This window comes from Rhinichthys klamathensis, unplaced genomic scaffold (genome assembly GCF_029890125.1).
Source record: "Rhinichthys klamathensis goyatoka isolate OS25496 unplaced genomic scaffold, OSU_Roscu_1.1 h1tg000820l_1, whole genome shotgun sequence".
Lineage (NCBI taxonomy): Eukaryota > Metazoa > Chordata > Actinopteri > Cypriniformes > Leuciscidae > Rhinichthys > Rhinichthys klamathensis.
This window is the reverse complement of record NW_026607206.1, coordinates 70,001-84,160: the sequence shown is the minus strand read 5'-3', so window position 1 is coordinate 84,160 and position 14,160 is coordinate 70,001. Positions and strand designations below refer to the sequence as shown.

At 38.6% G+C, this 14,160-nt stretch overlaps 1 protein-coding gene across 2 annotated transcripts in view; it reads right to left on the bottom strand.

Moving 5' to 3' along the window:
* Positions 1 to 2,527: 2,527 nt before the first annotated feature.
* fbln1 (fibulin 1) overlaps positions 2,528 to 14,160 on the bottom strand; it is a 67,585-nt gene continuing 55,952 nt past the window's right edge. For both annotated transcript variants that reach the window (XM_056243650.1, XM_056243649.1), the window contains exon 17: positions 2,528 to 2,706. In XM_056243650.1, the coding sequence (XP_056099625.1) occupies positions 2,567 to 2,706 (140 nt within the window). In that variant the 3' untranslated portion in view covers positions 2,528 to 2,566. The remainder of the gene's footprint in view (positions 2,707 to 14,160) is intronic.

The window sequence follows — 14,160 nt, the reverse complement described above, 5'->3', positions numbered from 1 at the left end:
CGTTTTCATTAATGTTGTGCTAACCTTTTAAAAGCATACGCTTCAAGCTCATCTCTCGTGTGTGTGAGGCAAGTGTTTGCTGAGTTTCGGTTCATTTTTGTGACGTGTTTCGGACAGAAGTTCACAGAGACTGAGACGGCAGAAAGCGCACCCCGTTTGTTTTTCTTTATTTTACAAAAGCACAGCGTTTTGTTGTTATTGTGAGAGTTTGCAAATAAGAATAGACCTTTTACCATTTCGAATGATGTATTTCACAAAAAAAATAAAAGTAATATTTTAAGTTCTTTTCTTCATTACTGGATCTTTTAGGGTTAAATAACTCTACGTTCAGATTAAAATGTTTTTATTGTAGCCATTTGAATATATATTTTGTGTGTGTGTGCGCGAGTGTGTGTGTTTGTGTGCACGAGTGTGTGTGTTTGTGCGCAAGTGTGTGTGTGTTTGTGTGTGTGCGCGAGTGTGTGTGTGCACGAGTGTGTGTGTGTGTGTGTGCACGAGTGTGTGTGTGTGTGTGTGTGTGTGCGCGCGAGTGTGTGTGTGTGTGTGTGTGCACGAGTGTGTGTGTGTGTGTGTGTGCGCGCGAGTGTGTGTGTTTGTGCGCAAGTGTGTGTGTTTGTGTGACCGAGTGTGTGTGTGTGCGCGCGAGTGTGTGTGTGCGCGAGTGTGTGTGTTTGTGTGTGTGTGTGTGTGTGCGGGAGTGTGTGTGTTTGTGCGCAAGTGTGTGTGTTTGTGTGTGTGCGCGAGTGTGTGTGTGTTTGTGTGTGTGCGCGAGTGTGTGTGTGCACGAGTGTGTGTGTGTGTGTGTGTGTGTGTGTGCGTGCGAGTGTGTGTGTTTGTGCGCAAGTGTGTGTGTTTGTGTGCACGAGTGTGTGTGTGTGCGCGTGAGTGTGTGTGTGCGCGAGTGTGTGTGTTTGTGTTTGTGTGTGTGCGGGAGTGAGTGTGTTTGTGTGCAAGTGTGTGTGTTTGTGTGTGTGCGCGAGTGTGTGTGTGTGTTTGTGTGTGTGCACGAGTGTGTGTGTGTGTGTGTGTGTGCGCGCGAGTGTGTGTTTGTGTGTGCGTGTGTGTGCACGAGTGTGTGTGTGTGTGTGCGCAAGTGTGTGTGTGTGTGTGTGTGTGCGCGAGTGTGTGTGCACGAGTGTGTGTGTGTGCGAGTGTGTTTGTGCGCAAGTGTGTGTGTTTGTGTGCAAGTGTGTGTGTTTGTGTGCACGAGTCTGTGTGTGCGCGTGTGTGTGTTTGTGTGCACGAGTGTGCGTGTGTGCACGAGTCTGTGTTTGTGTGTGCGCAAGTGTGTGTGTGTGTGTGTGTGTGCGCGCGAGTGTGTGTGTTTGTGTGTGTGCGAGTGTGTGTGTGTGCGCGAGTGTGTGTTTGTGTGTGCGCAAGTGTGTGTTTGTGTGTGTGTGTGTTTGTGCGCGACTGTGTGTGCGAGTGTGTGTGTGTGTGTGTGTGTATACATTTATTTTAACTTTGCCCCTTTTTAATTGTTACGAAATGTGTTTACATTTGTTGGTGTCCTGAGTGGCTGTTCACTCAATACTAGACAGTTGACATTTACAAAAATAGAAGTAGAAATCTAAAAATTGTTTTTAATGACACAGTCGGTGATACATACAAAACATTAGCAATGCAAAGTGTGTCTACACAAGCGTACAATCAGTGTCGAGTCGTCAACTCCATATTCATTTGTCTGGATGAGCTCGCATCAACTCACAGAAACGCCTTCAGTTCCACTTCCGAAGTCAAGCATTAGGGAATAAGTGAAAACATGCTTTTACATCTACATTTAAAAGCATCAGAGCAGCAAATGATGTTTCTTCCCACCGGAACGCATGGTGGCGTCTAAAGCAGGGCCTCGCTCCCATCATGCAATGTTCTCGTCTGTCCTAGTGTGTCGTGAAAAACGTGTAGTTGGATAAAAACATTTAGCCATTTTAGGTGTCCATTTAGAGATTATCTCACACAATTAATTGGATTAAAATGAATAATTCATCCAAAAATTAAAATACTCATCTTCATGTCATTCCACTAAACATCTTGTTTTGTTTCTCACAGAAGAAAGTCAAGTGGACGACATTATGGTAATTGGTAATATGGTATTTTTGGGTGACCGATTCTTTAAAGTGGGACTTAGTTTGCCTAAATTGGCTAAATTAACTATAACTGTACTGCATAAAAATAAAATAAATCTAAATTTTCAGTTAAAATGTCTAATAATCCGATCTAAAATTGACTTGAGAAGCAACATTGCATAACATATTGAGAATTTTCTGTGATTTATCTTAAATATGAGTGTATTTTTTCTTACTGGCTGCACTGGCAGATTTTTCCACTTGTTTTATTTGTAAGCAAGTTAAAAATAAAGTGACAAAATCTGCTAGTGCAGTAATACAGAATAGGCTTATATTGAAGATGCAATCTTAAGGTGAATTTATCTTAGTGATATGAAGATATTGAAATTGGAAAAGAAGTTAAAAACAGTCATCTTTGCACGCTGTAGAGTCATTCAGAAAGATTCGAGCTATAGTGACAAATGGACACCTAAAATGGTTGGACTGAACGGTTGATGTTTTTAAAACCAGAACTCAGACACGTAGATGTGGACGTTGATGATGTTCCGGTGAGACACGACCCCGTTTGTGACGAAGTTCATGGCCAGCTTCAGTACGGTGCTCACAGGACCAACCAGCGGCTTCATCTGTCTGATCACACCTGTAGACGACACACAAATCAGGTGACGATGACATAAATCAGGTGATGATGACAACATAAATAAAATTACAACATAAATCAGGTGATGATGACATAAATCACAGCTAAATCAGGGGACAAACATCCGCTTTTCAGAGCTTGACCAGGAACAATAACATTGAATCTGACATTTTCAATTCCAAACTATAGGTCACTTTCATAACATTAAACTTGATAAGCTTTCATACAAATAAAACATTCAGATATGTGTTTCCGCCACGGAATAAAGCAATATAAGATAAATGCAACTTTTTGTCGCAATTTTAAGTTTAGTTTTTTTCAGGAATTGTGAGATTGTCTCACAATTCAAAAAAAAAAATTCGCAATTGCAAAAAAAAAGAGTCTGAATTGAAAGATATAAACTTATATTCTAAAAAATAAAGTCTCAGTTGGAAGAAAAAAAGTTAGAAATGCGAGTTATAAACTCACGGTTCTAAACGTGTTGCAATTGCGAGGAAAAGAAAGTCAGAATTGCGAGTTATACAGTCCAATTCTGAGGAAAAAAGGTCAACTCACATTTTCTCGAAAATTCTCGTTCATATCTTGCAATTCTGAGAAAAATGTCAGAATTGTGAGGCAAAAACTCACAATTGCGAGAAAAAAAGTCTGAAGTAATTATCTTTTTTATTTTTATCCAGTGGCGGAAACAAGCTTCCATACATTAGAGGTTGTGCCTCAGAAAAGTTGGTTTTGAGCTGAGAAAACGCTATTTTATTGGCAATTTCATATAAATTTGTTTGTGATGCGTACATAAATGCACAATTAAAAAAAAAAACCTTTTCACAATATTCTAATTTTGAATTTGGGGTTTTCATAAGCTGTAAGCCATAATCATCACAATTATAACAAATAAAGGCTTGAAATATCTCGCTTTGCATGTAATGAGTCTATATAATATATTAGTTTCACCTTTTAAGTTGAATTACTGAAATAAATTAACTTTTGCACGATATTCAAATTTTTCGAGTTTCACCTGTTGGTCACTTTCATAACAATAAACTTGATAAGCTTTCATACAAATAAAACATTCAGATATGTGTTTCCACCACGGAATAAAGCAATAAAAGGCAATTGCAACTTGTTATCGAAATTTTAAGTTTACAGTTTTTTTCAGGATTGTGAGATTGTCTCACAATTCAAAAAAAAAATGTTGTCTGAATTAAAAAATATAAACTTATATTCTAAAAAATAAAGTCTCAGTTGGAAGAAAAAAAGTTAGAAATGCGAGTTATAAACTCACGGTTCTAAACGTGTTGCAATTGCGAGGAAAAGAAAGTCAGAATTGCGAGTTATACAGTCCAATTCTGAGGAAAAAAGGTCAACTCACATTTTCTCGAAAATTCTCGTTCATATCTTGCAATTCTGAGAAAAATGTCAGAATTGTGAGGCAAAAACTCACAATTGCGAGAAAAAAAGTCTGAAGTAATTATCTTTTTTATTTCTATCCAGTGGCGGAAACAAGCTTCCATACATTAGAGGTTGTGCCTCAGAAAAGTTGGTTTTGAGCTGAGAAAACGCTATTTTATTGGCAATTTCATATAAATTCGTTTGTGATGCGTACAAAAATGCACAATTTTCTGAAAAAACGTAAAGATCCTCCCCTAAATTGTCACTGGGGCGTACGCAGATTGTACGAATTCATACGAGTTAGCCACCGACTCGCCAAAACGTAAAATAATGTCAATGTCTATGTAAACACAACGTGAACAGTGGACGTATGTGAGTGCAGATGCAGAATTGCACAAGAACAACAACAAATAATGCAGCGAACATAAGCATAAACTGTTGTCTTTTCTCTTTCAGCAACAGTGTGCAAAGACATCTGAGAGAAACTTCAGTACAGTAACCTAAACACACCAGCTAAACTATGCACTGCGTAGGCCAAGAGTTAACATCTGCGTTTGCGTACTTGTGTCTGTCCTCAGTTAATGTGTGGCTTTAGTTTAAAGCATGCTCTGAAGTTTAAAATTATGAATCTTTTGTCATTTTTAGAGACAAAACATTGTCATAACTATGTCTGGGCCTCTAATAAGTGGTGGTAACATAACAGACGCAAAGTTTATAAAAATAAAAATAATTCACGGCCATTATGGAGCGACTCAAAGGAGCAGCGTATACTAGAGCTTCATCTGGTGATGGATGCGACGTTCATTGTTACAGAGACAAAGACAACAGGATTTTCCCGAAGGACGCGAGACATCCTCCGTTGCAGGCCTGGCAAACCACACCCGATCCACCAAATGAGCCAAGAACGCTGAAACATCGGAGAAATCCTCTAAAAGCGGATAAATGCAGGAGACGCTGTTTATATAAGTTAGGCTGTCAGCGCCCGGCTCGGGATAACTGGGAACATTCACAGAACTTTCCTAATGATCTGGCAACACTCTCACAAACTTATGAACAAACATTCTTCCAGTTACATTAATAAAACGTTGAAAGTTATCTGGTCTTTAATCATGTTCTGAAAACATTAGCACAAAAACATAATCTGTACATCATTCATGGAACGTTTTTTTTCCTGATACATTTTAACGTTCCCTTAAAGGATTAGTTCACCTCAAAATGAAAATATCCTGATAATTTACTCACCCCAATGCCATCCAAGATGTTCATGTCTTTCTTTCTTCAGTGGGATCGAAATTAAGTTTTTTGAGGAAAACATTTCAGGATTTTTCTCCACACGATGGACTTCAAGCACCACCAACATGTTGAAGTCCAAATCAACGCAGTTTCAAAGGGTTTGAAGAGCTTCACACGGCTCTGCTCGATCCCAGCTGAGGAACAGGGTCTTATCTAGCCAATCCATCGGCCATTTTCTAAAAGAATTAAACATTTATACACTTTTTAACCACAATTGTTCGTCTTGTGCTGGTCGGCAACGCGCCAGGGATCACATCATCACGTTGGAAAGGTCACGATTTTTTTTTTTTTTTTTATAAAAATAATAAATTAAAACAAAGATGTCAGACGATTTTGAAGTTGGAGAAAACCAAGGGTGTAATCCATCAGCCGGAAGTTGAAGCCTCGCGGGAGCCGCCATTGTAGCAGAACTTCACCTGCTGTTAGCCCTCCATTGACTCCCATTCATTTTGGCGTCACTTTGACAGCGAATAACTTTACATCTGAGGCATCCAAAGACTTCATTTGTCCATTATTTATTTCTAAAGAAACACGACAATGTATAAAAAGCTCCATTACTTTGTATCTTACGTTACGGCCCCGTAGAAGCCGTTTTTGTAAAAAAATCTCTCTGTCGCACAATAGAGACATTACCGTATAGACAGGAGGAGAAGCTCGCAGGCAATCTTTTACTGTCTATGAGGCAATCAGGAGGACGTGGAGGCATAAAGTCAAGGGAGAAGCCCAGAGATAGAGAGTCCATAAAAGCAACGGGACAAAATATTTCAACCTCGTTTTTGAGGAATTAGGTGATTCAGATTTGTCTTGGCACAGCTACTAGAAGACTTACAAATGTCAGACTGTCGTCACGCTCAGTTTGAGCCTGCGCAGTCGCTCAGACATCAGACAGGAAGTGCAATAATCGGGCTTCAGTCTTCTCCGTTGAAATCAATGAGGTCGCTGTGTCCATTTCTTTTACTGTCTATGGAGAAAATGGGAGAAAATGAGATGGAATTTCCCGCCCTTCCCTACCTTTTTGAACCGGATTACACAGACAAACAAATAACAGATGACGTGACGTGTGGCGTTTCCAACGTGATGACGTAATCCCTGGCCCGTCCCCGACCAGCACAAGATCAACAATTGTGGTTAAAAAGTGTATAAATGTTTAATTCTTTTAGAAAATGGCCGATGGATTGGCTAGATAAGATCCTGTTCCTCAGCTGGGATCGAGTAGAGCCGTGTGAAGCTCTTCAAACCCTTTGAAACTGCGTTGATTTGGACTTCAACATGTTGGTGGCGCTTGAAGTCCATCGTGTGGAGAAAAATCCTGAAATGTTTTCCTCAAAAAACTTAATTTCGATCCCACTGAAGAAAGAAAGACATGAGCATCTTGGATGGCATTGGGGTGAGTAAATTATCAGGAAAGTTTCATTTTGAGGTGAACTAATCCTTTGAGGTTTTTTCAATGTTACTACTTGTTTCAGAATGTTCATATCTTGCAATTCTGAAAAAAATGTCAGAATTCTGAGGCATAAACTCACAATTGCGAGAAAAAAAGTCATAAGTAATTAACTTTTTTTATTTTTTTTATTCAGTGGCGGAAACAAGCTTCCATTCATTAGAGGTTGTGCCTCAAAAAAATTGTTTTTGAGCTGAGAACCAACCACTGCCATGAGGCCATTATAACATTTTAATGACAAATTCAATGTGTACCACTGTAATTGAGGTCAAGAAAAATATTCATGACACAGTTATAATGCGTCATGACAGACAATGTCAAAACCAACCACATGACAGTTTAATGTAATGTTAACCCATAAAGCTAAGTGCTTTCTTAAGTCTGATAATTAATCTGCTATGTCATGTTTATGACAATTTATGTTGTCTTGCTAATGTCAAGTTGTCATAACCAAGACACTAACAGGTTATGATGTATTGGTTTATGTCAAGTTGTCATAACAAAGACATCTCAAACAATGTCATATTTGCATTCAAAATGTCATAATTGAGCGAAGGACACTTAATGACAGTTGTCATAAACATGCATAAACCCTCCCTCATATTCACGACATGTGTCATGATTATGAATGTGTCATGTCAGTCTTATGCACACCCCTTCAAGTAAAGTGTTACCGAAATTTGCGTTATAATTGTGTTTTGCGAAATCAAGTTTGCGAGTTATAGGGAGTTTACAGAGTGTTTCAGGAAGTTTAAAATCACCATGCATTGTTTTGTTTAGAACGAAATGCTGAATGTGTCTGCGGTCACTTTCCAAACCACAAAGCTGCGCAAAATGTGTTCCCACGCTCATTTCGAAATGCCATTAAAGAGCAAGACGACTGCAAATAGCTTCAGTTAAATGCACGTTAGCCCCGTACACACTTGCCACAAAACAAAGTCGAGTCGATGCCAACAGCCATTCGTCATCCTCAATGGCTACGTGGGTTGTGATATTGAAGGTTTACATGTAAACAGTGCAATTTCTGGTTTTTTGGTCACTCCAGCTCTGAGAGGAAATGTATGACAGGATCCAAAATGGGCAGGTTTAACACTAGGGACAAATGCGAGGAATGAGTTGCTCGACCACAGTATTGGATAATGACATGCTAGTTGATGGGTTATGCAGGAAAGGGCAACAGATTCGGCCCACATACCCAAAATGCCAAGGTTTATCTCACGGTAAGCTCACCCCCAACGCCGCACCACACAAGGGCTGTTGGGAAGCGTGGCTGCGTTATCCAAACAGCCCTAAACAACTGCAAGGAGGACATGACTTTTACTTGCTCTCTTTGAAAGGCCACATGTGTGGTTTGGTGTCTCAAGCTCAATTAGCAATGAATCATTGCGGTCAACTCGTCGGACTGAAGCTGGAATGTTTGTTCCAGTCGTACCTCCACTGAAAACTTGACCACACTGTCATGTTTTACAACAGATCGCTTGTATTTGCTATCGCTGAAAGCTAAAGTGCTGTATATTCAGTTCAACTCTAGTGTGGTCGTGGGGCATTCTGGGAATTTAGCCCGGGAATTTTAAGTGCTTGCAACCCAGACGTGGGTTCACTTTATTAAGTCCACTTTATTATGCCGTTCCCTCGATAACGTCCCTCAGTCTCGTGAGTTGCACATCATTGCTTACGTTGCACACGCACCCTTGCAATGGGTTTAAATGGAGCGCCCTATGCTCTTGATTGCTTGTGGGTAAATTACGGGTTGTGACGTCACAGTTGTGTTGCATTGTGGTCTATAGATCTGCCTAGATTCTGAATTAAGAATCACACATTTTTTAATTTTTGTTTCAAAAAGAGATTGTCCAACGATTCTGAATAGACGACAACAACAACAAATCACGGAGGTTCTGACAAAATGTTAATTGCTGCAGTTAATTTAAAAATGTTTAATTAATTTTTGTTTTAATCTGGTTGAGTGAATGATTCAATGACTCACTCATAAATACTCCACTTGTTTTATTACTGGTGAATCAGCGTTTTTGAACAAATCTCTCGAATGAATGATTCAATGACAAATACATTTTAACAGTCTCTTGTCGCCACCTACTGGCGTAACGATGTAAACATTACAATTGTTATTTGAAGCGACAAGTTACTTTCAAAAGGGGATTTGCAAAATTATAAATTAACGTTCGTATAACCAACAATAAAATATTTTAAAACTGTACGTTTTGAATATTCAGAGAACATTTAAAAATAGCATTTTCATAACTTAATGGGAATGTTAGCAAAAATGTTATTAGAACATATTTTTTGTTGGTTAAGCTCTATTTTATTTTGCTTTTTCCCCGCATACTATATAGTAGGGAAGTATTCGATATCAGATGCAGTGCAAGTGATCATTCAGTAATGAATAATGTATTTAAGCGCATGTCATTATGAGGTGCTCAAGGCTGCCACCTACAGGTCTTAGTAGGCTAGTGCGCTTTAAAAAAATTTTACTTGCATATTTTAAATGATTAATGTTTTTATATTTTGAAAATGTTTGGTCTATTACAGTTTGACACATTAGGCAACGATTAATCGCACAGAAAATAAAAATTTGTGTTTACATAATATATGTGTATGTACTGTGTATAATTATTTTCTATATATTTATTTCAGTAATTCAACTTAAAACTAATATATTATATAGACTCATTACATGCAAACTGAGATATTTCAAGCCTTTATTTGTTATAATTGTGATGATTATGGCTTACAGAAATGAAAACCTTTTCACAATATTCTAATTTTAACTTTGATAAGCTGTAAGCCATAATCATCAAAATTATAACAAATAAAGGCTTGAAATATCTCACTTTGCATGTAATGAGTCTATATAATATATTAGTTTCACCTTTTAAGTTGAATTACTGAGATAAATGAACTTTTGCACGATATTCAAATTTTTCGAGTTTCACCTGTACACACACTTATATTACGTAAACTCAAACTTTATTTCAGATGCGATTAATCGTTGGCCAGCCCTAGTTCTTTTCTCTCTCTCAGAATCACATCACGGAAGCAAAATGGGTGTGAATGCTGTTTCATGTTGACTTTAAATGATTAGAAATGTCTTCTATAACTTCTGCTGTACAGTCCTCTGGCCTCTTGCGGCTGACGCCCTTGGATCCGTCCGTGCGGAGAGGAATCGGTCTTCATGGATGGCCGGGTCCCTGGCTGAGCGCTGGCGGTGAGTGAAGAGTGTCTGTGGGGGGGCAGACCACCACAGTAGACAGAATATGGTTTAATTTTCAGTGGTAATCCCTCAACTGAAGAGCCTTCGTGGGTTTGGTCCGTTTCATTGTGTGGATAATGCTGTGCCATTTTGTGATTCATTCTCTGATGTGTTGCGATTCAGCATGTGGCGCGTTAAACGTCTCTGTGCTTTCAGAAGTAGATAAGAAGCACAATGAAGACCTTTCCTCGGACGTAAGCAGGTGAAATGGATTAAACAGCAAAGGTGAACAGTTATAAACCAGGTTAAAAACTAAATGTAGTCATATTTTCTGTGCAAACCCCTGAAAAGGTCCAAATGAGTCTCAAAACCATTTCGTTTCAGTGAATCGGTTCATTCAGACAGTTCAGTAAATGAATCGCTTCTCACTGATTTATGTCAGTGCATTTACGTTTTCGGTTACACTTTACAATAGGTTCATTAGTTAATGTATTAACTAACATGAACTAACAATGAGAAATACATTTGTTACAGTATTTATTACGGTGCATTAACTAATGTTAACAAATACAACCTTTGATTTTAATAACGTATTAGTTGAAATTAATATTTACTAAGAGTAATAAATGCGGAAGAAGTATTGTTCATTCTTAGTTCATGTTAACTAATGAACCTTATTGTAAAGTGTTAACACATTTTCTTTTTTGAGGCTTTATATGTACATAATACTGTTCATCACTGCCTAATTTAGCATTTATTTAAAAAACAAACTTAGCATTTAACTGAAAAAAGTTGGCTTACACTTTATTTTAAGGTGTCATTGTTACAGTGTAATTATATATTTAAGTAATGTGTAATATTAATTAACTACATGTACTTACTATAGGATTAGGATTTGGTTGAGGGTTAGTTGCATGTAATTATGTATAATTTACTGTTATTACTATGGTAAGTACATATAACATATGTAACAAGGACACTGAAAAATAAAGTGTTACACTTTATTTTAAGGTGTCATTCATTGTTACAGTGTAATTATACATTTAAGTAATAATAATTAACTGTACTTACTATAGGGTAAGGGTTTGGTTGAGGGTTAGTTGCATGTAATTATGCATAATTTACTGTTATTACTATGGTAAGTACATGTACTGTAACACAAGGACACTGTAAAATTAAGTGTTACCAAAAGTTGCCAAGAATGAATTTTAAATTAATCGAACGGTTACATTTACGTGAACCGACTAAATGAATTGATTCACTAAAATGAATTGGATGCCGCACACACACACACACACACACAGGACGTTTTTTATGAGTGTTTCAGTCTCAAAGTAGCTTTCTCTGGTTGGCGAAGCTATATACGCGAGTTATCGGCTAATGCAAAGCGAATCCTCGTCTACACTTCTGACACTCTTCACTAAAATTCCTCTGGTCTGTGTGAAGGACAGTAGCCGTAGCCAACGTCACATACCTGATCACAGACAGCATGTCTCTGCCGTCGCGTATGCTCAAACATTGCATCACTTGACCACAGGTGCATATCCCTACCAGATGTTTCCACCGACTGGAATTTTTATACTGGCTTTTTTAATCTGGGCCGAGGTGGAGCCAAACTGAGAGCCGCTGAAGGGAAGATGCCACGGCGTTTGATTTCCCACCGCTCCTCCCGCGGATGTCGGCACATTCCCCATGCTCGTGGTAGTCCGGGATATTCTGCATTTCTGAGATCCACACGTCATCATGTCCGAGGCCAGGGATTCATCCTCAGCGAGGAGCGTTGATGCAACAGACTGTACCGCCGCTCGGACCACACACACACACGTGCATTGAGTTGCATTGTTGGGAAGAAAATTACAGAGAGAGATATATATATATATATATTCGCTTTGTATCAATATTGTGGAAATCATTATATATATATATATATATATATATACACTCACCTAAAGGATTATTAGGAACACCTGTTCAATTTCTCATTAATGCAATTATCTAATCAACCAATCACATGGCAGTTGCTTCAATGCATTTAGGGGTGTGGTCCTGGTCAAGACAATCTCCTGAACTCCAAACTGAATGTCAGAATGGGAAAGAAAGGTGATTTAAGCAATTTTGAGCGTGGCATGGTTGTTGGTGCCAGACGGGCTAGTCTGAGTATTTCACAATCTGCTCAGTTACTGGGATTTTCACGCACAACCATTTCTAGGGTTTACAAAGAATGGTGTGAAAAGGGAAAAACATCCAGTATGCGGCAGTCCTGTGGGCGAAAATGCCTTGTTGATGCTAGAGGTCAGAGGAGAATGGGCCGACTGATTCAAGCTGATAGAAGAGCAACTTTGACTGAAATAACCACTCGTTACAACCGAGGTATGCAGCAAAGCATTTGTGAAGCCACAACACACACAACCTTGAGGCGGATGGGCTACAACAGCAGAAGACCCCACCGGGTACCACTCATCTCCACTACAAATAGGAAAAAGAGGTTGCAATTGGCAGAGCTTTTGGTTCCATTATACCTTGTTACCACTGTGCAGGCTGGTGGTGGTGGTGAAATGGTGTGGGGGATGTTTTCTTGGCACACTTTAGGCCCCTTAGTGCCAATTGGGCATCGTTTAAATGCCACGGCCGACCTGAGCATTGTTTCTGACCATGTCCATCCCTTTATGGCCACCATGTACCCATCCTCTGATGGCTACTTCCAGCAGGATAATGCACCATGTCACAAAGCTCGAATCATTTCAAATTGGTTTCTTGAACATGACAATGAGTTCACTGTACTAAAATGGCCCCCACAGTCACCAGATCTCAACCCAATAGAGCATCTTTGGGATGTGGTGGAACGGGAGCTTCGTGCCCTGGATGTGCATCCCACAAATCTCCATCAACTGCAAGATGCTATCCTATCAATATGGACCAACATTTCTAAAGAATGCTTTCAGCACCTTGTTGAATCAATGCCACGTAGAATTAAGGCAGTTCTGAAGGCGAAAGGGGGTCAAACACAGTATTAGTATGGTGTTCCTAATAATCCTTTAGGTGAGTGTATATTGTAGGGGTGTAACGATACCCTCAAGTCACGATTCGATACATATCACGATACTGAACTCACGATACGATATTATTGCGATACTCCAAAACATATGATAAAAGGTTAACAAAAAATATACTGTTGATTAAAAGATAAATTGGTATTACATTGTGTGTGTAAATGAATAGACTTGGACTTTGTGCTGGAAACTCAAAGCACAGGACAATAGAGACACCAGAATAACAATATTCATGATTATAAAGCTGAAAATACAGAATTATTTTAGACGAATATACTTGCGCTCTTTGACTAGATATATTTTAAATAATGTAGGTCACTTTTTACTGTTAACAAGACATTTGGCATTATCAGGACACACAAATATCCCCCATTGCATTATTATACATTATATTTAACATGATATATAGTATTTTAATGTAGTACTGACACTAAAACTCTGAAAACTAGAATTTTTTTCTCACACAGTAATTTTTATAGTAATTAACTATACACAATACATATTGTCACTATCCACGACACATATTGTTGCGTTTTTGTATTGCGATATATTGTGACACGAACGAACTTCAAGTGCTTAAATGACGCGCTTCGCTCAAACTTTAATTAAATTGCAAGCTTGACCAATTTTACAATTGCACGAAGCCATATCATGATATTAATTTTATTACAATATTGTTCAGCCGTAATTGAGTGCCACAAATAAATTGTGGAAATCGCACATGAATATGAGCTATTGAGTGTTTCCCAGACCGTCCAGCTCAAACACTCTCTCTTCTGTTCTTGAAATGTTGACTTTGTAGTGATGAGCACCACCTTGAGTCAACCTACCTGGAGCTGTGCTGAAAACAAACACTGCTAATGCTTGGAGCCGGTCACCATAGACACGGTTGTGTTGCGATTGAGGCCGTCAAGTGTTTTCACACACTCGTGACTGCTGCACAAACGTCCAAATCAAATAGCAATGACTGGGAATTTCCTTCTGAAGAAACTCACTGCATTTATTTTGACTTATCTGTTTATAGTAACTTAAAGATTATGTCATTTGTGTTAATACTTTTTCTCTTTCCTTTTGCT